Here is a 27,281-nt window from a genome sequence, read left to right as displayed (position 1 = left end):
CCATATTCCCTCCTCCCCTTATTTTTTCTCTTGATAGCATTTTTGCAGATTGTCCTTGACTATGCTATTTGTAATTACAGAAGGGAAGTTAAGAGCAGACTTCACAGGAAAATGATAGTACAGCAGGCATTAACTTTAAACTATATATATAGCAAAGTGTATGTCAGTCTGTTGCCTCATTGTTAGCTGCTTTGAAAGTTTGTTGGGTGTTTTTAGTAAAGGTGAAAACACTACCTTTTATTACTCTTTGGATAATCTGTGGAGCTTTCATACGTTTGATTCCACTCCATTTAAAAAAATCACTTTCAAACTGTTTTCCACTATCTGAAGTTATTTCAAAAGGGGTTGACATTGACTTGCCTTCTAATAGTGGATGAGAAAATGTGAGAGTGAAGACCTGGAGGCATGACAATTAATAGTAAATCATGGTAAACGAATAACAGTAACCAGACCTAGACTTACTTTTATGCACAAACTCCATGGCAAACTTAAAGGTTGCAGAGGCTGGTTTTCATGAAAAGTTGCTTTATTACCAGTCCTGATCAGTTATTCAGTATCACTTTTCATATTATTCCTAAAACCTTGGGAGCATATCCTATACCATCTGTTAAGCATCTAAGTGGACTTTGATGCCAAAGTATGATCTGTTTCTGCACTGATCAAATCCCTGAAAAAAATTAATATTCCTATTCCTGTAGCACACCACCATTTTAACATTAAGGTGACATCACAAGAGGCTGTAAGCAGAAAGAGGATCCAGCTACCTTTTCAGTAACTAATTTTCTGGAAATCGAGCATGGTGAAATAGAATCACACATTAGCACCTAAGTCCATGTAGACAATTAGTGAATTTGCATGTATTCCTTACTTAGCAAAAATGTGTTTGTATTGTAGGGAATATGCAAGAGGCAAGATTTATTCAGTGCTACCTTCTAGTGGAACAACCTTATGGTTAGGAGGTAAGTTAGATGAATTTATGGGCCCAAAACTGACTCCTTTAAGTTCGGGAAAGAGGTAGTTACACCAGCTATTTTCATTCAACCCTACTATTTTCTTAAGCTAATCACCTAGCAAAGGAAGCAAGCAGTATACCTTTGGAACAAAGAGGTGGTTACAGAGCAATTAAGGGACACCTGCTATAGATGAACCTAATTAAGCAAGAGAATAAGGTTGTTCAGAAGGGAAGAGGGCTATTTCATACGTGAAGCATAGAAGGTGATCAGGTAAATTGTAATGAGCCATTAAACCATTGCTTCTGTTAAGCACCTGGTTTTTAGCATGTAATAAAGTTATGATTTTTTATTCTTAATCCTGTTCTCTGAATGTACTTGCAGGTGCCCATTGACTATGAAGACTGTGAGGCCTTCCTTGCCCCAGTAGGGTTCAATCCTGCTTCTGCTCTAACTTCTCAGCACAGAGGCCTTATGATTATACCACAAGTTAGCACTAGCCAGGGTCCTCTCCAGTACTTCTTTTAAAGCTGAACAACTTTAATTAAACATTTATTGGATAAAATGGATGTAGGGAAGTATAGTGGGGAACTTTCTTTCCCACTGAGGAGAAAGGGTCAAGGCTGAAACCTAGGGCTTCCTCTCAACAGCCATACAACCTACAGTTTGTTCTTTTTCTTCTGATCCCACTTGTCTTCCTTTCTTGGTTGCCCAGGGGGCCAGCTTCAAAAGAAACACTGGAGAAAGGCCTGGATGATGCCTACTCTATGGCATGATGGTTAAAGCACTATGGAAGGAAGTAAAAGATTTTTAGGTCTGAATCCCAGCTGGGTGAGAGGACCTAAAACCTTTAAAGTGCTTTAATCACTCAGTTATTGTGCCCCATCCATGGGTTCCTGGCCAACTACACTTTTGTGACTTACACATCCAGAATACTGCATTCCTGTCTGGACAGTGCATGGCATACTTCACTTGATTACGCTATATGCACACTCTTATGTACTTACAGTTTAGAGATAATAAAATCACCACCTACGTGTAAGTGTCAGAAAAGCCATTTAAGTGCCCTAGTGCACTGAATGAAGTTTATCATGCTTTCTGACAGACATGTGTAATATCCATGGATTTCCAAGTTTTTGTTGATGGGCATGTTGACTGTGGGGGTGGCAGAAGTTTGTTGGCAGGGTCTTTCTCCATTTGGTCTTTGTTGATCAGTAAAGAGTCTGCTTCTGATGATGAGTCTTGCATGGTTGATGTGCTGTTTGAAAGCCAGGGAGGGGAGTAGGGAGATGGAATATTGCTATCAAGGTGTGATACTCTTGAAGTATATGTCATAATTGTTTAAATAACTTTCTTATAGGCCCCACTGCTGGATGATATATGGAAACCAGAATGTTTTCTTTCTGTATTGTAATAGGTTTGTGTCATATTCAGGTTATAATCATTCACAGATATAGCTTATTTCTCTGACAGAGTGTTCTTATTGGGTGTAGGCAGTTTTTAAGGTGGTGCGTTAGATTCAAGAAGTATTCCCCGGGCACATCTATACATGCTATTACTTCATGTGAATAAACTTCAGAGCTGAACGCTTTGGACTTTATTGTTCATGGGTGCACTATTTGAATGTGGACCAGGGAGCAATTAATGCTGGAGTAATAAACTCTGGAGTTTATTCATGTGTAGTGCATGGAGCTGGGTCAGAGCAGCCCTGGATGGCAGAGGATCCAGGGGGGTCACCTAGGGCTGCTCCCCCTGGCTCAACATGCTGCAGAGGAGCTGGTTGGGCCATAAGGTGCTTTAATGCAGGGACAGCTGGCAGGCAATCCCCTTACTGAAGCATCCTTGTGCCCCAGCCAGTCCTTAGCAGCTACACATGCACTGCTGAATTTTTCACTCCACAGCAGGTTAGTACTTGTGTTTACAAGTACTTGTATATACAAGTACTCTCCTGCTCTGGAGTAGATTAGTTTACTCTAGCCTAATAGGGGCATATGTATAGATTCTGAACCATTTACTGTGCAGCTAATTAGTCAACTGCACAGTAAATATCTCATGTAGAAGTGCCCTCCTTAGAGCAGATCCTGCCTGTAGGCTCTGGCTACAAGTTACAGCTTTCTCAATGTGTTTGGGATGTTTACTAGGGCCGTGCAAAGCTTCGGTAGCTGATTTGATTCATAGAAGGTTTGGCCCAATTCAGCGGCTGAATCTCCAAATCTGAATCAAATCAGGAGACCCATTAATCTCTCCAAATTGAATTGGAAGCCTCTGAGTTAATTCAGAGAGATTCAGAGATTCAGCCATAGAGTGTACAGGCAGGCATTAGGCAATGCTGGCAGGAGCAGCTGAGGGAGCAGCCGGACGAGCCCCAGCTTAAGCTGGCAGCCCCAGGAGAAGCCACAGCTTGTCTGGCTGCTCCCCTGGTGACCCCCCGCCAGGGTGAGGCAGGCAGTGCTGGCATCCCCAGAAGAAGCCACGGGGGCTGGGGGGGATGACTAGGGAGCTGGGGGGGATGACTAGGGGGCTGGGGGGATGATTGTGAGCTGAGGGATTAAACCAGGAGCTGGGGTAATGAAGAGGGGTTTCCCCCAGCAACCAGTTCAATTTCCCAGTTCCTGGTTCAATCTCCCAACTCCCAATCATTCCCCCAGCCCCCGCAGGTTCTCTTGGGGCTGCCAGCTCAAGCCGTGGTTCATTCGGCTGCTCCCCTGGCTGCTCCCCTGCCAGGGTGAGGCAGGCACTGATGGCAGCCTAGGGAGGAGCCACAGGGGTTGAGGGGAATGATCAGAAAGCTGGGGAATGAAGCCAGGAGCTGGGGGGGAAGCCTCTGCTCATTCCCCCCACCCCCAATCATTCCCCCCAGCTCCCGGGGCTGCCAGCTCAAGCCAGGGCTCATCCAACTGCTCCCCCAGCTGCTCCCCTAGCACTGTCTGCCTGTATAGTCTATGGCCAAATAAGACTCAGTGCCGGATATCTTTGGATTTGGATTTGGCTGAATTGAATCGGAACAGTGATTCAAATCACCGAATCGAATCACTGGCCCTCCAAATCGCCAAATCCAAATCCAAAATGAATACTTTCTGCTTTGCACAAGCCTAATTGTTTACTAGTTTTGTGGAAATAGCTGTAGTCCACGTCTTTTTATATACAGTTCCTTCTAGGGTGTCATTATGCATGCAGATCTTGTTATCAACAAAGTCAATGTTAGTTTGAAAACATTCCACAGACAATTTGATGGAAGGGTAGGAACTGTTGAAGAGGCACTGGAAATGAAAAAGCAAATCCAGGTGTTCAGTCCAGATGCTGAAGATACCATCTATGTATCATAGCCATAGTATGGGTTTGGTGGTACACTTTTCTAAAAGCTTGTCTTCAATGTTTGTAGAAAAACAAACAAAAAAAGTATAGTTCAAGTTATAACTGGGTGAGTTTCATGGACCATTTAGTCTCTGATAAATATAATGCATCCAAATCAGTTTCAGCTCTTTGAACAGAATACATTTCTCTAGTTTCAGATTGGGCTATTTCCCATTTATAACATCTGACAAACATTGTTTAGAAGGCTAATTTGCTAAGAAGAAGTCCTTAGCTCCTCCACGGTCAGGAGTTTTGAATCCTGTTATATGTATTATAAAATTTGTTTGTGCAGTCTTCTCTTATTGGGTCCAAGGCAGGATCATGGATGCTGTGTAAATACCAAGATAGATGAATAGGGAGTATCTGGAAATGGAATCTGTGACATGTAATTTTTTTTCTTGCATTGTTCTGTATAACGCATGGAGTCCTGGACTTGGGCTCAGGAAGCCTTGTAGGCTATTCTTGGCTTAGCAACTGACTTGTTGAGAAACCATGGGGCAAGTCATTTAATTTCTGTGGGTCTCACCTCAGTGGCCTTAAGAACATCACAATCTTTGAATGATCAGTGTGACTTTGCCAGTGTAATATAAACTTGTTATCAATCCCTTCATTTATCTGAGAACTTTTGATAAAGAAACATATTCTTATACAAGGTTATCCAACCAGCCCTTGGAATATACTACTTGTTTCAACTTCTCTCTCTCTCCTGGACTTTGTGTAAATGACAGCTAATTCAGTAGGACTTTAACTTTCTCTTCAACACGTCACCTTCCCAATGGTATGCTTTTCAGCTAGGCTATGCTTTGAAGCATTCTCCAAGAAGTAGAGAATCTGATATTTCAGGGAAATGCTTTTAAGTTTTGTGACACAAACTAAAATGATGGAACTCTATTCGGGGTATTATTCAGAGAGTTCTTACACTCTTTCGGGATGTCTGCTGTGCTTCGGCATTGGCTAGAAGTGCTACAGTTGAGACATGCTGCACCTGCTTCACATGTGATACCTCCCAAAATAGAAGGAAGATAGCTTCCTCTTTTTTTTGTAACATGCACCCACCACTGCACTAGACAAAAATATGACCTACATTTTAGGAGTGTGTGTGTGTGTGTGCGCGCGCATGCAGACCAGGAATACAATGCCTTATTGTGGCACTCTGATTGATACAAAACTGTAGACAAGTGGTTCTCAAACTCTTCTGATGTAAGGCACCCATCTTTAAACTCAAGGCGCCCCTCAGAAAATGCCAACCATTCACTTTCATTTGTTTTTTGAGTATAGAACAATAATAGGATTTTTTCCTCTTACACAGAACAGAAACATAACAGTGGGTTCTATTATGTCCTCAATGCTGTGTATTCCTATTTGAGTTTATCTTCTGATTCATGTGTAGGTGTTTGCACACGTAACACTGCTAATATTGTGTGGCGTGCCACAGCACCCTTAAAAGGATCTTGTGCCACCCTAGATTGAGAATCTCTTCTATAGACATACCATGCACATATATCTTCCTGCTTTTCTAGCCAACTTCCTTCTGCATCCCCACTTCCAGGTAAGTAGATATCCAGAAGATGGCATTATACTGTACTGATATTTTAGTAATCAGTAACAATAGCACTGTAGAGGTCCTATGTTTTTGTCCTTTAGTGATTTCCATATCAAGTATTAATTCTTATTTTACAAGTCTTGTTTTTCCCCTAATGTTAGCGTCACAGAAGTGCACAGAGATTCAAGCTGCATTCTTATCATTGTGCATATTGTTGCAAGTCACAAAGGTTCTCCAGGACATATTAGGCCCTCAAACACTACTATGTTTGACTTTCAGTGACCCCTTATCCACGAAGAGTTTACATCAGTCTGGAGTTAAGTAAACACTTTAGTTGGTACTGCAAAAGGAGCACAATCCAGCTGGCTCTCCAAGATCTGTAGAGACAGCTAAAAGAAAGCAATTTCTTGTCTTTTTTTAAAGTGCTGTTTGTCACCAAATTAGCTTATACAGCTGAATACATATGGAAAAATTGTGGCCTTATGAAAGTCATCAACAAGAAGATGATCTTCTGAGTAAGATACCATTTTTACATCTCTCATAAGAACTTCACAATCACAATTGAATGTTTTGCTCTGCTTGTTAGGCCATGCATTTTGCTGGGACAATGTACCTGACAAAAGGGCAAATAAGCCAAGTGTTTTAATGTTGCTGATTTACAGTCTCTAAATTCTCTGGCCTTCTGTGAAGTAAAGATGCAGAAAACATAACTAAAATTTATGTTGTGCCAAGTTAATAGCAGTCTTCAAAAGTGCATTCAGATACCAGGCATGGCATTACGTAGCATAAGTGCTGCAAGCATGTGAATTGTTATCTCTCAGAAACCTAGCAGTAGACTGCAATCAATATCTTGTCACAAAAAAAGAGAGAGCCTTTCTTAAAGAGATGAACTTTAAAATCTTGTACTTTTAAAAAGTGAAGCAATCATATCCAAATCCACAAAAGGAAGCAGGCACTTCAAATGGAATTTCACTGGGATCTAGATACCCTAAGGTACAAAACTCCTAAAAGCTGTGATCCTCAAAATCCCTGGTAAGCGAGGGGTAACTTTAGAGACACTTAAACTGCACAGACACCTCAATAGTCAATATTAAATTATTTGGTATTTAAAGCTCTGCTTTTGTCTATGTCCAGAGGTTCTTCAGTCTTGAAAGACTCGAGCAGAAGTCACAAACTTGACACTTCTCTGCCTGTCATCTGTGAGATTTCATTTGTTATGTTTTTTGAGAGCACATCTACCACATACCAACCAGAGTTGGTTCCATTCAAAATACCATGGCCACTTCCTTTCTTTTAAACCACAGTAGAAGGAGCTATCATGATCATCTTTTTTTCCCGTGTACCACTGTGATTGGAACACTCATCTACAGCGTGGCAAATTTAAGTGCAGTTTTCTTCTCTGCTGCAAGGGTTCAAACTCACATCCTTCAGGAGAGTGCCTCTACCGAATTGGCTGCATTATTCAAAAACGCTTGTGACCTCTGTAATCAAAGGGCATAAAGAATGAGGGAGGGAAGGCCTGGGTTCAAATGTCTGTTCCAAAGACTACTTATGCATTGCGCTCACTATCTGTTTTATATAAAACATGTACAGGTTGCTGGAAGCAGGGACCAGAATGCAACTCTCTCGTCTTCCATTGAGTGCCCTAAGTTACTGGTACTAGGCTGAAGATTCATGCCAGGTCCTACTCCTTGTCTCTGGCTCAATTAATCTTGAACCCGTTTATGTGAATTGCAACATCTTTACCAGGAACGAATATAAGGGTGCTTTCCATTCCCCACAGTGACCTTGATACTTAAAGTTCTCTCCAGAATGGTTGGAGATGAGGGTTTAAATTTTAGGCTGAGGAGTGAATTCAGTCTGGGATTCTAAGATGCTGGGTGACTACTCCAAACATTGAGTTATTGTATCAAAGTTTGGGGTCTTCTCCCTCAGCTGAATATTTAAAAAGTAATCCTGATTATAATTTTGAGCGAGAAAGGGTATAGGCATGTACTATCAGGAGGAGATTCTAAGCTGGAAATTTTGAGTAGGCAAAGGTACCTCCCAGTTGTTATCAGTGAGATATCTAAGCCCAGGGCAGGATTTCATATACACCCCATTGGTAGCCTTTCCCCACAGGCTAGATTAAGGAGGCTCCCTGGTTGTTCTGATATCCATTTTGAACTGCCTGGCTTGCCCCAGAACTTTTGTAGGGATCTTTGGGTGCCTAACTCAGGGCTGTGACTTCTACTGTGGGGGATGAGGCACCTGAAAACACTGAGCACCATAGCACATTGCACATATTGCTCTGATTAACATTAGAATCTCTCCATGAGTCTAGATAATTTTTGTGTAATTCAAATATGTAGTCTGGTTAAGAGACCCTTATGTATTGTGATAGTGCTCTATCTATAAGCTAGCACAGGGGAGAATGGATTTAATAGTAAAATAATGCATTGTTTCTAAAAATAATCTAGTTATGGATTTAATAGTAAAATAATACATTGTTTCTACAAATAATCTAGTTTTACTAGCAGGAGTATCATGCGAGTTTAAAATTACATCACTAATGGGCTTGGGAATATTTCAGCTGGGTTCAGCTTAATGTGGAGGGCCTCTCTGACAGTGAACATTGCAAGGAACTGATACCTGATATGCTGCTAATGTTGTGGGCATATCTGGATCAAATGTATCTTCTGTGCTGCCAAATATTCCATGAATATTTCAGTATTCTCTTAAAAAAAAAAAGGGTTATTCATTCAAAGGCTTCATTCAGTCAGGACCACAAGCACTTGACACCGTTTGAAGTGTCCATGTGAAAGGGCATGAGAGAAGGCAAGACTCCTGAAACTCTCATCTATGGATGGGGTACAGTCCTTAATCAGCACCGTCCTTAAACTGGCAGGCCAGTAAAGGAGAAAGCGGGACGTGGTCCATCAGCAGACCTGATTCTAAACAGCTCCTTTACAGTAGTAACTGAAATGTGAAGCTGTTTTGGCCTGATACTTCCCTCCTTTATTTCTCACTAAGGCAGCAGTGTGGCATCCTTGAGTGCATCCCCACGCGCACATGTTTCCTGTGGAACAAATAGCAGCAGCACATATCTGGTCATGCCCTTGTACACATGGCGTATGGCAAAGGGATCTGGGTGGGGCAGGGGGAGGGAGAATTGGGGCCAGCACCTTACCTAGGGTCCTGGGGGCCTTCCAAGGCAGCAGCAGCACCGAGCTGCCTGCTCAGAACCTGGCTGGCTGTGGCCCTGGGTGGCCAGGTTCTGGTTTTTGGTGGCACATGTTGCTGCCACATGCATCATGCCGCTTATTTTAGCAGCAGGTTTTTTTTTACTGGGATCTCCCACTGTCAAAACAAAACACCGCAGAGCAAATTAGCAGCACGGTGCCCGGATACACGTGTGCCACATGCAGTTCGCAGTACCTCAAATGGCTTTGAGGAACCAAAAACTGCATGTGCACACTTGTGCGGATGAATCCTTCCTGTCCTGTCCTTGAAAGGACTTCTTGGGAATGCAGCTGTACCTGCTAGTGCTAAAGGATGTACCTTACATCTCAGCTGGGTTGATCCAAGTTCTGTGATTAATTTTGATAATCACCATCACTTATTTAATCTGCAGAAGTATCCAAAATGTGCTAGATACTTTTTAAATGGTTAGATGATACATGCCATATTTTTAGAAACCTGCAGGCTAACAAGAAACAACGGAGTGGTGAGGAGAAAAGGCACCAAGCAAAAGTATCAAGCTGACAATCAGGACATGTCTATAAATTCTTAGCTCAAGTCTCCATCCAAACATTGAAAATAATGAAGTTTCAATTTTTTTTTGCAAAAGTAATGTTTTCTGCCAAAAACAAATATAAAAAATGATTACAGAAAATCTATAGTTTTTGTTGAAGAACAAATCCCTGGAAAAAAAAAATTAAATGGACAAAAAGTAATTAGCTTTGGGCAAAATAAAATGGAAGTATTTTTCTATTCTTAAATTTTCTTTAGTATATTTTTAAAAAGTATTTGGTGGGTTCATCAACATAAAGTTCCTATTCCTGGTGTTTGTTATACTTCATTTTCTAGAAAGGTAGCTATTTCATATGGGTATTAAGGGAGTACCTCAGAAAGGGAAGAACTACACCATAACTCACACACACACTTAGATAATCAGGTGCATGTTCAATATACTACATCATGCCAGGAGGAAAGGGGAATCCTGAAATATCTTGTAAGAGTTGTGATAATTCTTTTTCTCACTGAACTAGTCAAAGCTCAAAGATATTCTTGCTCATATTTTCATACTATTCCATGGTACATTGTCAACTGGAAAACAGTGTGTACCACCTAGTATGCCAGTTCCAGTCTTGGTTCGATATGAACCAAACACTGCAAAGGAAACCTTGTGGAATTCAAGATCCATCCAAAACCAAGAAGTGCAAAGGAGCTTGGATAAAGCTAGGTTGTATTGTACAAAATTAGGCTGTTTCTATAGTGGTACTAAACGAAAACCCAAACACCCTCAGAATTTAGGAATGATCAGGCTGGAGATCTGAACTCCATCCATCCCCTGACTTATATTTAAATTGGTTGTTATATAATGAATTTTGTGCCTCTCCATTTATCCATAAGTGCCTCACTAGTTTTGTAGCTTGTGGATTTCTGCTGTAAGGAAGAGTTTCTCCCATTCAAATTCTAACTGGAGGATATGTATTATAGAACAATGGAAAAGAGGCATGGGAGGCACTTAAGCGTCAGAGATCCTACTCCTTAGCCAGTACAATATTGTTTCTTTTATTCTCCAGTGCTTTGTTCTGTCACCTTTTAAATGCTTTTTGCTCATTCTCTTAGGACATAATCTAACAGCTCAATATATCTCACCATTAATTAATGTGTCCTCATATATAGTATTTCAAATGTCTTTTTCCTCTCCTGTGGTTCAGAGCGTATACTCATTATCAGTATCTCTCTGGCTTATGATTTCACAACAGTCTTATCAATTGCCTTTGACTCCTTCTGTCTTCCCTCCCTTTCCCCCCACCCTTTTTTCAAATGAGGATAAGAAAGCTTAATCAAATTAGGAAATTATAATAAGGCAACCTGTACTGTGGGTTTCATTTGACAAGATGAATTCTCCAAAGGGCAGCTGGATGTGTGATTGATGAGGGGACAGGACTGAGAAAGGCAGGGAGGGATTTGGCTCTAATGATAATTGTTCCATCAAAAGTCAAAGTTAAGGCTGTGATTGCATGTCACAAAAAAGAAAGAAAGAAGAAAGAAAAGTATTGAAAGGACAGGATGGATGAGAACAGCCAAGTTTTGCTGAGCCACTGTTTGCTGAAAAGTTCTGGGTACACTGGTCACCTAAGGACTATGCTTAGCTTTCAGCTAGTTAGGTCCTCACATTGATATAGATGATAGAAGAAATAAGGTCCCATCATCAGCATTTTACAAACTGTCTCCACCCCAGGACTCCAGAGCTGCCCCATCTATCTTTTGGGCCTTCTATGCCACTATTGTTCCAGTCACTGCTGGAACTCCAACTCCCAGCAGCATTCTGTATCACTTTATTAATATTACCAACTGCAAGGAGCCAAAAATTGTATGACAGTCCTTACCTCCTCACCAAAAAACCCCAAAACAATAGATTAAAAAAATTAATGGCTTTTTTTGTTTTCACTTTTGAATGAATTCAAATCATGTTTTGAAACTTTGAAGCTTGAAGTCAGAGGGCATAGAAACTTACTTTTAAAAAATAATTTCAATAAAAGCTGAGATTCTCATTTAGCTACAACACTTCAAGAGCTGGGGTTTTGAGGGGAAAAAAGAAAAAAAACCACCATCATGAACTAGCAATGAAATCATTAAAACTAGCAACAGGAAGAGGACTTTCTTACTGGATGTGCAACTGGAAGCTAACTGTTTCAACTCACTCCCAAACACAAAATGGGCATTAACTCAGCTATTCTTTTTGGCTTTAGACCTCTCCAGTCTTTCTTTGACTTTCATTCCCCATAGAATATCTGGTATGCTTCTAAGTCATTACTATTAGCACTTATTGCAATGTTTCACTCCTCTGCCTTGCTAATTATCTCATATTTGAACATAGATCAATTTCATCTGCATTGATTGATTTCAACTGGATATTGATCTGCCTTTGTGATCTTGATTGTCATTCAGTTCTCTATAGTCCAGTTTCCCTCACTTTGAATCCCGCTTTCTGGTAAAGACCATGACTAGCATGTTAAACCCCAGAAGAGGAAGAGACCCATTCTGTCCTTTTGCCTGATATCTTAGTGGTGAGATATCTAGACATCAGAGCTAGAGACAGACATTCAAAAAGCCTAAGCCAGATTCAGTCTTTGCAGGTTAGTTTAACCTGGCTAGGCTAAATCAGTTTTGTAACTGGACAGACATCACAGAAATGCAGGCACATGCCTGCAGTAGCTCAGGCTAAAAGTTGGGGGATGCTTGAGCAGCCCTCTGTTCCTTCCACAGCATGGAGCTAAGAGGGGCATGGCCAGGATCAGCAGGAGCTCTGATTAGCCCAGCAGGGAATTAATAACAGTGTTTATCATTCAGTTAAGGAAACAACAGCAGAACATTACCAGCTGCTTGTTGATTCTACCTGTTGACTCAGCATGGACCCTAGCCAGCATGTGGTCTGCTAGCTAATACACAGAAACCTCTCAGCAAGGCAGAGGGGAGGGGGGAATTCCTGCTTAGCAGGGAGGAGTGGGGAAGCAGCCCTTAATCTATGCTGGAGCTGCAGCCAGGGAGCAGAGGGGAAGGGCCAGTTCTGCTGTGGAGCAGAGACCCTCGCTGAGCCCAGAGAGCATGCTGGGATGCTGGGGGTGTCTGGTTTATCTTAAACCAGCAAGGGGTCTGGGACGGACATTGCATAAATCAGTTTGAGCCAAATCAGATAAGTCTGGTATTACATTCAACCAGGTTTATCTCAAACTGGTTTTGGCCATTCTCAAATTGGTTTATGTGCACTGAACATCTGTTCTGTTACAGGTTTAAACCAGTTTCTGATCACTTAAACCAGTTCATGCGTAATGTCTGCTCCTAGCTCAGGAGACTCAGATTGTAAGCCTCCTACACCCAGGAGGGGTTTATCTCTGACATCCCAGCAGAGTGCAAGATAATTTCCTATCCTAAAAAGATATATTAAGGTGGCTACATTACATTACTTCTGGTTGTACTAGTCTGTAGCAAGTCTTAGATTTGTGTAGTCTCCTGGGTTTTGGTTCAAAGAAGTCGATCACCTTAGTGAGGAGTAGCTAGGACAGTATAAATTCACACTGTAGCTATGAAACACTAACTTCTCTGTTTAGACAACTTTGTAATGACTCAATATGCCTTTTCTGGGTAGGAATATAATCAACTTATTTTGAGATACAAAGGGGGGCTTTACCACATGTCAGCTTGCTCTGTTGTAACTGTTCATGTGTCTGCTCTTATTCCACAGTAGTTTAGCCTTTAATTAAAGCATTCATGTTATTGCAGGTTAACTTCCATTTAATGTGGAGTAAATGCACTCATACAGGATTTGCTGACCTATGGAAGGGCCCCACTCCCTTTTATACCACAGCAAGGTGATTGCATGTTCAATCCCTCTTACTTCAGTTCAGTGTCCTAAGGAGAAGTATATTGCAATGCATGTAGTGTATCTCCAAGCATAATTAATGCTAGCATCATAAGGGAGGCAGCAAGGTTTGATTGGCCGGTACACTAAACTGGGTCATACATGGGAGATGTGGGTGCTATTCCAAAGGAACTGTTTTCATACCAAGATTTTTAAAAGAAAAAATTATATTTGACTAAAGTTTTTGCCTGCTTATCCTCATTAGCCTTCTGCCCTAACAAGAGCCAACTTGCATTCCATCAGTGTTCACCCTGGGAAATGCTGCACCTTATTTGACAAAGATCCAATTAGTCATTAAATGCTTCTCCCTCTGAATGTGAAATTATACTCAAAGGATGGATGCTGAAGCACAGAGCTCCCTGAAAGACCTCTGATTATAGCAGCCAGTTTCAAGCTAAGAATAGACGCTATCTTACTCCCCACAAGACGGAAAGCTGAAATGGAATAGCCTAGCCAATCAGACTAATCTGCCTTCCCCCTAATCTGCTCCACACATATCTACCAACCAGAACATTAACCCCTGATTTACTTTAGGCATGCCCCATTGCCTAGTGCTTGAAAAGATTGGGACTTTTTCCATTATGTCCCAATAACAGTCCATACCTGTTATACAGCACTTTTCACCTATGGAGCTTAAAGCTCTTTATACAGGTGGTCAGTGTCATTATTCCTGTTTTAAAGACAGAGACCCTGAGGTACAAAAACATGGAAAGACTGGCCCCAGCTCACCTTGCAGGCCAGTGTTAAAACAAGGATTAGAAAACAAGTCTCCTGAGTCCCGGTCCAGTGCTCTAACCAGTAGGCCCCTGTTCCCAAGTGTCCTGGAAGGGAGGAGACCTTTGCTCTCAGTGAGGAAGAAATTTCACTTGGCACTGCCTTCCATCCATTTTTCTAATCACAACGTCAGTCGCTCAGCTTCAAAAGGAATGCCAGAGAACAGTGTGAATAACGGCTTACCTGTAGTGTGGTGGTTAGAGCCCTGTGATAGGGAGACCCATGTTCAACTCCCATTTTGGTTGAGGATACCCAGGGTCCTAGTCACTAATCTATGGAAGCAAAAGAGGGTGATACAAAGTCCTTTTCTGCTCTTGAGTCTAAGTCCAGTAGTCGGGGCTTTTCACCGACTCTATTTTCAGGTATTTAAGGCTGCTTCACAACCACAAAGGGCATGTGTACTTGCTATAGCTGATACTTAGTGTGCTCACCTTGTGCAAGTGTGTAGTCACACATAGTTTTCTGTGTCAGTGGAGGCAGGGCTCTGTGTCCAGGAATAAAACTCCTCTGGGCATGTAAGTTCCAAAATCACTCCGTAAATGCAAAAACATGGGCCACATTGATGAACAGGAAAGACTAGAATGTCACCCTAAGTGTTCCTGCCAGATTTTTTAAATGTTATTTTTAAAATTTGCTTAATGATACCACGGGCCCACTTAAAATACCAGAATAGCTATTTAATACAATATTTTATATGTATTTATCTTTCCCTATCAATGTACTTTAGTTCTCACCTACAGAACCCCATGCAATTCCATTTCTGCTCTCCCACAAAAGTCTTCCAAAGCTCGGCTTCAGCTTGTCCTGTTCTTCCAGACATATGGAACAATGTACAGGGCCAGACAAACCCTTCAATGGACCCTAGGCAAACAAACTTGTGGGCCCCTGCTTAATACTGCATATTTATATTACTTTTTTCACTCAATAATTATAACATGTAAAATAAGTACAACTGGGCTCCTTCTTCACTTAGGGCCCTAGACACATGCCTAGTTTGCCTAGGCATTCATCTAGCCCTGACAATGTATCAAAAAAGTATGATAATTCTGTTGGAGACAAACAAAACAAGAGTGAGACTTCTAAACACAGTCCACCTTGATGAGGCAGCATTTCCTGAATCCTTATGCTGGGGGGCGGTCCTGAATTTTTTCGTTTGTTTGTTTGTTTTTGTTTTTGTTTGGTTGGAGATTTTTTGTTCTGTTTTTTTTGTTTTGTTTGTTTCCTAGGGTATTTTTATCTTAACTGAGACACTTCAGTAGTAACCCTCAGTATCAGATATTAGAATCTCTGAAACGGTAATGGACCTATTTGTATGCTTCCCCCCCACCCCACACACACACATATAAAAAAGAAGAAATATAAAAATATGAAAAGAAGAAATATAAAAATGATGTAACCAGAGGAAGGGTAGTGATATGCCTGGATGACAGACAGGGCTTGGCAGGGAGAGATGTAATACTGGTCAATGATTTTCATAGTTCTTATTGTTTAATTTAGGCTATGAAGAGATCCCTTATTGATGGATTGGCTACTAGGGGGTGGGGCATAAATTTGGCTGTGAATTATTCACTGTGATATTTTATACCTGTACACTTATTTAAAGAGACTATTTGAACTGTTAATGTTCTCCAGTATTTGCCACAACAAGGGTCCCAGTTTCCTCCCCAGGATACTACTTCAGGATACTGATGAGGCACAGATCCTCTGATTCCCTTAGCTTTCCTATATCCTGAGGAGGGTTGGAGCACCACTAGTTCCCTGGACTATCACTTTTCGTGTTGTATGTTGCCCATGGAAGCAGAGGAGCTTTCTGTGTCAGATCCCCAGTTCTTCATTTTAAAAAAAAATGTTTCATGGGCTTTATAAAAGTCACACCATGTCATGTGGCCTTCACAAGAAGGCAGTAAAGAGGCAGCATGATATAATGCATAGTCCACTTCTACAAGAGTCAGAAAGTCTGGGTTCATTTTTTTTCTGGTTTTGATCTTGCTACCTGCCTGCTGTGTGATCAGGAGCAAGTTAGTGTCTTTGCTGCTTCTTTTATCCTTTGCTTCTCTTGACTTTGTAGGCTTCAATTCTGGAAATACTTGCCTGCATGCTTAACTTGCCTACCAAGAATAGTTGCTTTGACTGCAATGATATGACCAGTGGTAATGAAGATAAGCCTAGCTATTAATTGATAGGCAGGGCTGGTGCCTTAGATAGCAAGTCTTTTACTCAGTAGTTGTATGGTTCCCAGCACATTGGGACTACAATCGCAGCTGTGGTTTCTAAGCTTTGCTAGAATACAAATAACAAAAATCACATATGGCCATGTTTAACTTATAAAGTAAGCATTTTATACATTATAAGCATAAAAAAGTCACGTTCCATAAACAAAGCTTTAAAAAAGTCATGCCCTAGATTTTAAAGTGTTTATGTATGTTTGGAATATTTTAGTCAAGCTTTCTTTAGCTTGGGGGACTCCAGAAAAATTGAGTATATACATACATACTCCATTTATATAACACATATATATATATATATATATATATATATATATATATATATGTAAAAAATCAGTGGGGAAACTAGCTTGCATGGAGTTCCAAGCTGCTACGTTCTTAGGTACCACAGATAGGTGTTTTTTTTGTGTTTTTTTAAGCTAGCTTGGCTACCTCTACATCACCCTGTGGTGACACACTATTAATCAAAATTTAGGCACTTAAATCCCAAATTGTGATCCCAAAAGCCCATTCTCAACTGCCACTTAATCTTGGAGGAGTGCAAGCTACATATGTGCCTCAGTTTTTCCCTTCAAGTTTCCCCAGGTGCCTAAAGCCCTGCTGCTCACCATGCACAAATGCATGTAAGTCTTCATGGGGCAGGGAACCTCAACAATTAGCTCATATCTAAACGTGACTGGGATCCAGAAACTAGCTACATAGAGAACTTTGGGGAAACAGTTCTCTTGTGTTCAGGAAAAGGTCCCAAGAGATCAAAGGTACCTAAGCCAGAAAGAGGTGAGGATTAAGACAAATCAACTCCTCAGCCTTTCTTCTCTGCTCTAGGTAGCTTCCCACTCTGCGTACTATTTTGGAGCCCATATTGGAGTGCCCTACTCTCCCCGTGGATCTCAGGCACCTAATGCAGGGTTCTGGATTCCATTCCAGGGGCAAGGCACATAAAAGTTCAGTTTTACAATGCTTAGTTGCCTTTCTGTGTCTCACCTTATACAGATCATTCTACTCTGAATCCCTGCTACAAGTACAGTTGTTAGTAGGGAGGTGGCTACCAGGCAGAAAGTAGGACGGAATGGCACCTGAGACTAACAAGTTCAGAGAGGCATAAGCTTATGTAGGCAGCAGTCTACTCCTTCAGATACTAACATCTAACAAAGTAGGATGTTACCTACAAAAGCTAATGTCTGCTTATCACCTCTCACTTCCTGCGGCACCCTTCCAGAGGATCTTGTGGCTCCCCAGGATGCCCTGGTTGAAAATTGCTGGACTAAGATAAAGAAATCACAGTTACAAAAACAAGATATAATTTTACCTTCATATTCTCTTTAAGCAACCTTTAAGTTCAACCCAATATGTAAATACCCTTTAAGTCTTCCAATTTGTATCTAAATAAGCCTTGTACATGGCACAGAGAATTGTATATCATTCATACAATTCAAAACAATACATTTACATGTAGCAAGCAGTAACAATTTGATTCATTTTTAGCATCTTTTCTTCATAGATGGACTAGGTAGATTTCAAGGAGGTTTAACCAGGTGCAGTATTTTTTAGTAGCAGTTAGCTGCCTCACCGAGGGACATGTAGCAACACATGATACCAGTCAAAATTTCAGTTATGAATAAGATGTAAGTGACCTGAAACCCTGAAACTAACACAGTTTCGTTAGCTGTCTTCAACCATCCTAGAAAAAATAATCTGAGTCTTTAGATAACATCTAGTAGTTTTTAACCTCAGTCAATTAAAACTGGAAGAAGGGGGGGAAAGAAGCAGGGGGTGTTGCTTTCTATGTTAAGGAGCAATTTACATCTTCTATAATCAAGATGGGACCAGAGAAGGGGCAAATTGTGGTACTGTGGATCAGAATACAAGGAGGCCCGGGGGGAAAAGGGACTTGCTAGTGGGGGTCTACTATAGACCACCACACCAGGAGGATGGGCTAGACCTAGAATTCTCAAGGCAGCTCTCAGAGGCCGTACAGTCAAGGGACATGGTTGTCATGGGTGACCTAAACTACCCTGACATCTGCTGGAAGGAGCAGTCAGCCAGGTCTAAACATTCACATAGATTTTTTAACCTGCATACAGGACCTTTACCTAATGCAGGAGATATACAGTCCAACTAGGAGAAACACCTTACTGGACTTGGTGTTGGCTACAGGGGATGACGTGGTGGGGTATCTGCAGATACAAGGTAACCTAGGGGATAGTGACCATCAATTGATTGAATTTACTATCTGGCAAGAGTGGGAAAGATAACCAGTAGGGCAGAAGTGCTAGACTTCAGAAAGGCCAACTTCAATATGCTCAGGAGATTAGTTAGCAAGGCACTGATGATCAGAGGCATTGGTGAGATGGGAGTCCAGGAAGGGTGGTCATTCCTAAAGGGAGTGATCCTTTGGGTGCAAAAGGAGACAATCCCATTGCACATGAAAGGGGGCAAAGGGGCCAAGAAACCCTCTTGGCTGAACAGGGAAATCCAGGAAAGCCTAGGGGCAAAAAAAGAGGCATACAGGCTGTGGAAGCAGGGGGAGCTACCAAGGAGGAGTATACCTACTTGGGTCGCACTTGCAGGGAGTCAGTTAGAAAGGCCAAAGCTGCAATGGAACTTAGGCTGGCAACGAAAATTAAAGACAACAAAAAGTCCTTCTACAGGTATATAGGGAGCAAAAAGAAGGCACAGGGTAACATAGGACCCTACAGGGCAGACTAGGGCAATTGGTGACAGATAGGAGGGACAAAGCTGAGCTCTTCAATGAGTTTTTTTGCTTCCATATTCCTGAACATGGATCAGGACAAATCTCCCAAATGGATTATAGATGAGCACAGGAGGGAAACCAGCCCACCAACTGTTAGTGCCTACTTAGTGAAGGGACACTTGGAGGGGTGGATGTGTTTAAGTCAGCAGGCCTGGATGATCTTCATCCCAGGGTGCTGAAGGAATTGGCCAGTGTCATAGCAGAACCACTGGCACAGTTGTTTGAGCATCATGGTGCTCAGGTCAGGTCCCAGAGGATTGGAAAAGGGCCAGTGTGGTCCCTATTTTCAAGAAGGGAGGAAGGAGGATCTGGGTAACTATAGCCAGTTAGCCTCACCTCTATCCTTGGGAAAACTTTGAAAAAATGATTAAGGATCACATTTGTGGAGTCCAGCAGGAAAAATAATGCTGAAGGGCAACCAGCATGGGTTCATAACAGGTAGATCCTGCCTGACTAACCTTGTTTCTTTTTATGACCAGGTCACAAAATGCTTAGATGCAGGGACAAGGTAGATGTCATCTACCTGGATTTTAAGAAAGCCTTCAATATGGTATCTCATCCTATTCTCATAAATAAATGAGCAACTGTGACATAGATGATTACATGGTCAGGTGGGTGGCAAATTGGCTAATGGGACGCACTCCAGAGAGTGGTGGCAGATGGTCAGCATCGACCTGGAAAGATGTGGGCAGTGGAGTTCTCCAAGGTTCAGTCCTTGGACCAGTGCTGTTCAATGTCTTCATCAGTGACTTGGATGAGGGCATGGAGAGCACTCTGTCCAAATTCATGGATGACACCAAATTATGGGCGGTAAAGTAAAAACACTAGTGGGCAGGGAACGAATCCAGGCAGATCTGGACAGGTTGGAGAAGTGGGCAGAACAGAATAGATGCAATTCAACAAGGACAAATGCAAAGTGCTGCACCGAGGGAGAAGGAATCACCAGCACACTTACAAGCTGGGGGAATGACCTTCTGAGCAGCACTGTAGCAGAAGGGGATCTCGTAGCACAGTTGACTCCAAGATGAACATGAGTCATCAATGTGATGAAGTGATCAGTAAAGCTAACTGCACTTTATCATGCATTAGCAGATGCATCACAACAGGTCCAGGGAGGTGATACTTCCCCTTTATGTGGCACTGGTGAGGCTGCAGCTGGAGTACTGTGTCCAGTTTTGGGTGCCGTACTTCAAGAGGGATGTGGATTACCTTGAGAGGGTCCAGAGGAGGGCCACTCGTATGGTTAGGGGCCTAAAGGTAAGGCCCTACAAGGAGAGATTGAGGATCTGAATCTCTTCAGCCTCCGCAAGAGAAGGCTGAGAGGTGATCTTGTGGCCATCTACAAATTCATCACGGGGGACAGCAAGGGATAGGAGATGCTCTGTTTATCAGGGCACCCCTTGGAGTAACTAGAAATAATGGCCACAAACTGACAGAGAGCAGATTCAGGTTAGACATCAGGAAGAACTTCTTTATGGTAAGGGTTGCCAGAATCTGGAATGGGCTTCCAAGGGAGGTGGTGCTCTCCCCTACCTTGGGGGTCTTTAAGAGGAGACTGGACAAACACCTGGCTGGGGTCATCTGACCCCAGCACTCTTTCCTGCCCGGGGCAGGGGGTCAGATCTGCTGATGATCTAGTATCTGAGGTCCACAGCTTAGCCTAACATGTAAGATAACTAATCTCAGTATCTATGAATCTATGGTACTAGGGGTTAAGCTTTAAAACTCAAAACCAGTTATTTTGTTGTCTGAAGAGGTTGATCTTGTTTTTATGAAGTTCCCTAATGGTAAGACTATTTCATGATACTCTGTCTCAGATAACTCTCCCTCCCCCAAACTTATTACTAGTCAGCTGTGATTGATGACAGCTCTTAAGAGTCCCCACACCTGAAATCGATGCAGACACATTTTCACTCCAGGATATTGATGATGCTTTGATTATCCCCAACACGGGTAGCTGCAAGATGCCACTTCAATCTTTGCTTTGCTCCATCACATGGTGAGTCTTTCACAGCTGCTCTGCACTTCTAGGGCTGTTAATCATGGAACTCCACACTCTACCATGTGGGTTCAATAGCAGGGAATTAGCACAGAACCAAAAGAGCTCTTTAAAACCACAGCTGGGCCAACCCCTGAGGGTCATATTCAGGCTGCTGATGGGCTAAACTTATAAGGTTTTGCTTGGATGGCAATAGTTAGTCTGTTCCATGGGAGGGGAGATCAAAGCACTTTACAAACATTAACTGATTTCTGTGATCACATCTTCAGCATTCACAAATCAAACATGTAAAAATATTTTTCACTTCTAAATTTCATGAGAAGGAAATCTCATGAAATTGGATTTTCCTGTGAGATTTATGCCTTGCCCCTGCTTCTACAAAGGCAGGAAATACCATGGGCATGTAGCAGCAAGAAATAGAATTGTCATAGCTGGCCAACAGAGCTGCTTACTTGTAGATGTGTGAATACTTCAATAAATCATAATAATCACTGACAGAGATTCTGGGAGAGGACAGTTAAAGGATTAGTCCCAGGAGTGATTTGATAACAAGAATGCATATATGCAAACCAGTTGACTGAGCTATGATGGTAAAATCAAAACTAATGGGAGCTCTCGTGTTTGCTCTGTCTTCATTATCAGTATTATGTATTGGGTGCTTGGCACCATACAGCACACAGTAGATGACATGTCAAGGCCTGGTATTCTAAAGGACTGTGTTATGACTGTAAGAGAAAGTGGCTTAGTGGGGTTGAAGAGAAACACTGCCTAGACAGATGCTGGAAGCTGGAAGGTAATACTTTCAAAGCCACAGGGAGGAATTGCAATCAGAAATGGCTCTAGAATGACCCTTGCATGGAACTGAACATTTTAGATACAGGGCAGCAGGGCTACGGTAGCAAATCCTGGGAGGTTCCTACACCACCCAAACTTTAAAACCAACTGTTTAGCAGTGGCAGAGGCATTTCTAGAATGGCAATGCTTAGGGAGTCAATTGATGTCGTGGTTGATTATATCTATCTGGCCCCTTGTGAATTCTTCATTCCACGAGTGTTAACAACTTTTTAATTGTCTAGATGTTCCACCAATCAAACTAGCTTTTGTTCTGCAATTTTACTGTTGGCTAGCCGTTCCTGAGAATGAAGTGCCTGGTTCACAACCCTGCAGGTTGTTTTTAACTCATTCTGATGAAGTTATATTTGTTTTGGTTTCAACCGTAAACTGAATACTAGAGTCCTAGGCCCCTAGTGCATTAGTAAAGCTTCTAGTTTATTTTTAACTGGAGAAAAATATGTTATTGTATATGTGATGATGATGCACCTCACCATGTAGACCCCTCTTTTCAAAAATCTAGATCCACCTATGCAGAGCTATTGAGTATACCTGAGGTTCCTTCAGTAACTCAGTTATGTCAGTGCAGGATGTATTAGCTATGATCTATGGGGCTGCTGTATTTTCCAGGCTTCTCCGAGTGAGGTTTATTCTGCGTGTTGTGTTCTAAAAACATGGGCCACATCTTCAGCTAGGGCCAGACTGCATGGATGGGATAACTGTACGTGTAAAGGTGGTTTTACGCATTGCCGTCATCTTCTTGCTTTCCATGTAGTCTGGTCCTCCTATGTTTTGACAGACGAGCCTGTGGACTGCTTTTATTTCAGCTTACTTCATTGTCTACAGAAGGGCAAGAAAGCAGCTGAGGATTGGCATGGTTTTAGAGCATAACAGATATACTTTTCCTCTTTTCCTTGTTATACCTCACAGTAGTGGGTTGAGCTATATAAGTGGTCCTGTGGCTGCTCCTCTGACAGTGTTAGGTATATGTGAGAATCAGGCCCTTTATATTTAATTTGCCTTGCCTTTGCCAAACCATCCTGTTGTTGTGTGAACATATAGAGATAAAATTACAAAAGATATGCATCAGTGAACTATTTGCAGAACACATGAAGAAGGTATATCGCACATTTGGGGCTAGATCCTGTTCCACCTATTAAGCAAATACGTAGACCTAGGTGCCTAAGGGTGGTTCTTTTCCACCCTGCTTCAGTCCCTGAAAAACAGTTAATGTAAAAGCTATATCACACCTTCTCCTCATTCTTTTTTTTTAATCATTCAGTCTTAAACATAAGATGATATGTTAGGATATGGATGCAATATTGGATTTTCAGGGACTTGAACAAGGTGGAAGAGAATTGCACATAAGCACCTGAGTGCATCTAAACACCAAGCTGGTAGAAAAGAAGCTAGCCCCTTGTGCTTTCAATTACATCAGGGTGCAGTGAATGCAAAATGGGTGTCATCCTGATCTGATCATTTTGTATGTGGCATTGTTCTAGTGTTAAATAATTTCTGTACATAATGGTTTGCTTTGCAAGCATCACTTTGACACTTATCATTTTGGGTTTTTTATATCATGCTCATTTGCTGCAATAGTATTTGGTTTTGAGTGGCTTTCAAAAATAGCTTTTCTCATCCACCTCCTCATCTCCCCACCTCTTCTCACAGCTCTTGTTGCCAGTGCAGATCCTTATTTTCCAGTGTGACTGAGAAACATGGTCACACAGAGAAATTTCTGGTAGAACAGATCTTTGCACTTAAAGGAACCATCCTGCATGATGTGGGGGGAGGTATAAATAGCTGACTGCTTGCCACCAGTGCTCAGGGAGTAGCAATCCAAATGCAAGTTCTTCTCTTGTGCTGAAATCACAATTTAAACTACATCCTCACATGGTAAGGCAAAAGGCCAAGCACCCATGTAGCAAAATCAAGACTGCCAGACCTGAACTCAGAAGGACGGAGAGCAGTTTTGCAGACTCAGTTAGCACTGACTCATAGAAGCCCAAGCTCTTCTACCCAAGATGTTCACCCAGCTTTGTTTATGCCACACTCACGATTCAAACACACTGGGAGAAAGTGGCCGTACTGGTTTTTCCTATTTGTTTGTGTTTCCTCCTGTAAGTGCCAGAGAGATGAACTGGAAGAAAAACCTTAATTCTGAAGATCCCTGAAGTTCAGTGAAGTTCATCTCCAGGCCTGAATTGCATAGCTTAGAAACACCTCTACCAGTAATCAACAAACTGTTCTTATACCTGTTTCCCATTACATTTTAATCTAACTTCCTCCTTCTCTCTCTTTTTTCTTTTTAAGGATGATCCCTGCTACAAACAAAGCCTTTGTGGTGAACAATCTTGTTTCGGGAACAAACTATGACCTCTGTGTCTTAGCCATGTGGGATGACACTGCCACGACCCTCACTGCTACCAACATTGTGGGATGTGCCCAGTTCTTCACCAAAGAGGACTATCCTCAGTGCCAATCCATGCACAGCCATTTTCTGGGGGGGACAATGATCTTGGTCATTGGAGGCATAATTGTGGCAACTTTGCTAGTGTTTATTGTCATACTTATGGTCCGGTACAAGGTTTGCAACAATTCCCAGGGGAAGATGGCCAATGTCAGCAATGTCTACTCACAAACAAATGGAGCACAACCTGTTCAAAATGGGGTCCTGCCCCAAGTCAACCCAAAAGTGGTTGTGAGAAATGAACTCATGGAATTTAACTGTGAGTCTGCACGAAGCAGCATTTCTTCTTCCTCTAGTTCTGTGAATAGCCGCGACTGTGATGACTATAGCCTTCAAAGTGAACAGGGCACATTGTCCAGTAAGTGGAGGCCCCCTTCTAGGTCAAAACACAACATTGACCGGCTAATGGGAGCTTTTGCCTCCCTGGAACTGAAGTGTCAGAAAAAGGAGGATACGATAGACTCCAGAACTTCCACAGTGGCCCACCATTCGGACAGAGAGCCACTTCTGGGCCAGCACGAGTCCAAATTCCGTAGCCTCCTCACGTTACCTCTGGAGGGTAAAACTAAACGTAGCCATTCTTTTGACATGGGGGACTTTGCCACATCCCAGTGTTGCACCTACCCAAGAAGGATCACAAACATTTGGACAAAGCGAAGCCTCTCAGTCAACGGCATGCTTTTGCAGTATGATGACAATGACCTACCAGGGGCAAAAGGGACTTACGGGAGCTCAGAATGGGTAATGGAAAGCACGGTGTAGATAAGAGCTTCTCCCCCTCTCTTCTTACTGCAAGTGTAATAAAGTTTGGTTTTGTTGAAAGGCCATAAATATGAAATGGGGAGGAAAAAAACATTCTCAACCTTACTGGCCAAAAATACAATAAAATAAATAAAATAAAAGAAGAAAGGGAAAAAAAAAGAAAATAGGCAAATAAAATGGGATGATAGAGGAAAAAGATAATGAAAGCTAATAAGCATGTATGGTGTCACTAATGTCTGGCTCTGAAAAACAAAAACAAAAACATGTGAATACTTCAAGGAATTTACTAGTTGTATTTAGCATTGCTTTCCAAAAGTTTCCTGGCCTCTCAGTGAACCATCAAACAAGATTATCGTAAATGAAGTTTAAAGTGGGCATAGCAGCATATATGTGATTCAAAGTTGTTGGGTTTTTTTCCCCCTTTCCTTTTTGGGAACTTGAGAAGGATACTCCCATGAATAGAAGTTTAATGCAAGATTGTTACCTTCTGCCATTGCAAGTGTTTCTTGCCGCAAAACTCCAGTCAGGTCATCCATAGGACAAAAAACAGATTCACTTTTTGGCTTAATCTCTTGGTGTTAAAAGATACATATGAAGAATTTTCTTTCTTGTTCTTGGGTTGGGAATTTTTCTTGTTTTTTTGTGTTATTTTTTCAGGAGAAATGGTGTTTCCGTTCTTTTTTTCTTTTAGTTTTTATTCTCTCAAGTCCCTTTGTTATAACCAGGGATGCATACAAAGATCAAACTTTTGATGTAATGTATAGCCCACCTCCAAAACCTTCCCATATGTCCCAGGAAAATAAAATCTAGGAGTTAATATATATTTTTTTTAAATAATCATTTTTCTTCCATCTCCCTCACAGTTTCTGCTTGTCAGTGCACAAGGCAGATTTCAGTGGTTGTTGGTATCTGTGAGGTTTTGCTGTCAGAGACTGGGGAAAAAAAAGTCAAGATTTCATATCAAAGGAAAGAGAGAGGAAAAACATAAGCTGCTCTGGTGAACTCTCCACATTATTAATACAAATTGCTTCTGGCAAAAGTTATTTTATCTCTCTCTGTTCAACTGACAAAGAAAATGTAGACTTTCACTATATTGTGACAAAAAGCTCTCTATTGCCACAACAGGGTATGATGATATCAGTAATATCACAAGAAGTGCAGGTTTCTGACCATTTCGGGGGATTAATAGTATAATGGTTATGTTTTGAATTAGCCACGGAAAATCAGCTATATTTGGATGTTTTTTGAATGGGTGGGCTCCCAAGTGTCACCTGCATCCTGACCTTCCTCTATGCCGTAAACATGCTCAAATCTGTTTCTCTCTCTTGCTAAGGTACCTGTTAAGAACAGCAGTTCTTTGTGGCTTTAAAACTGATTTTCAAGTTCCTTTTTGGAGAACGTTGCCACGGTTCTGGGAATGCTGTGGATACGCATGGTTTGTCCACTTGATTACACTCTCCACAGTGACTTGACTGTGGTTTCCAGCATTTTGGCAGCTACAGCAATTGTGTTGATTTAATTTGTTTACTTATTTATTTGTTCCCAATGATCTGGCTGCTGGAAAATGGCAACCAATTATTTTGTAAAAGATGTATGGAGAAAGGTTGTATGATGCAAAGGAAAAACACACAAAAACTCTATGTATATTTTTTTTAAAGGCTCAGAGATATATTGTGACATGGCTGTGTACTTGATCTTGTATTCGTCATGTTTCCTACCTGGAGTTTTAGAAAATGACATCCCTGTGATCAGAATATTTTTTTCCTTTAATTTCTTTTTTGCTACAAAATGTACAGTAAAAAAACATCCTTGGGAAAAAGAACACCTTCTTTTCATTTATTTAAATGTTCTGTGGTCTTCTTTAAAATTGACACAAGGAACAGTTATTGTTAAGAACTACTAACCTTGATATTCCACATTCAATCTCTTACTCTCTCAAAACTCCCACTGACTTCACTGCAGCCAGAATTTTCCCTATAAGGTAG

At 41.6% G+C, this 27,281-nt stretch overlaps 1 protein-coding gene across 1 annotated transcript in view; it reads left to right on the top strand.

Annotated features, from left to right (window-relative positions):
* Positions 1 to 27,007, top strand: part of LRFN2 (leucine rich repeat and fibronectin type III domain containing 2) — a 253,600-nt gene extending 226,593 nt beyond the window's left edge. Inside the window, exon 4 of the mRNA XM_090046861.1 lies at positions 24,378 to 27,007. Coding sequence (XP_089902987.1) covers positions 24,378 to 25,296 — 919 coding nt within the window. The 3' untranslated portion in view covers positions 25,297 to 27,007. The remainder of the gene's footprint in view (positions 1 to 24,377) is intronic.
* Positions 27,008 to 27,281: the final 274 nt, after the last annotated feature.

This window comes from Crocodylus siamensis, chromosome 1 (genome assembly GCF_052110815.1).
Source record: "Crocodylus siamensis isolate JL-2025a chromosome 1, ASM5211081v1, whole genome shotgun sequence".
NCBI lineage: Eukaryota > Metazoa > Chordata > Crocodylia > Crocodylidae > Crocodylus > Crocodylus siamensis.
Note: the sequence above shows the minus strand (reverse complement) of the source record. Positions and strands in the feature narration are given on the sequence as shown.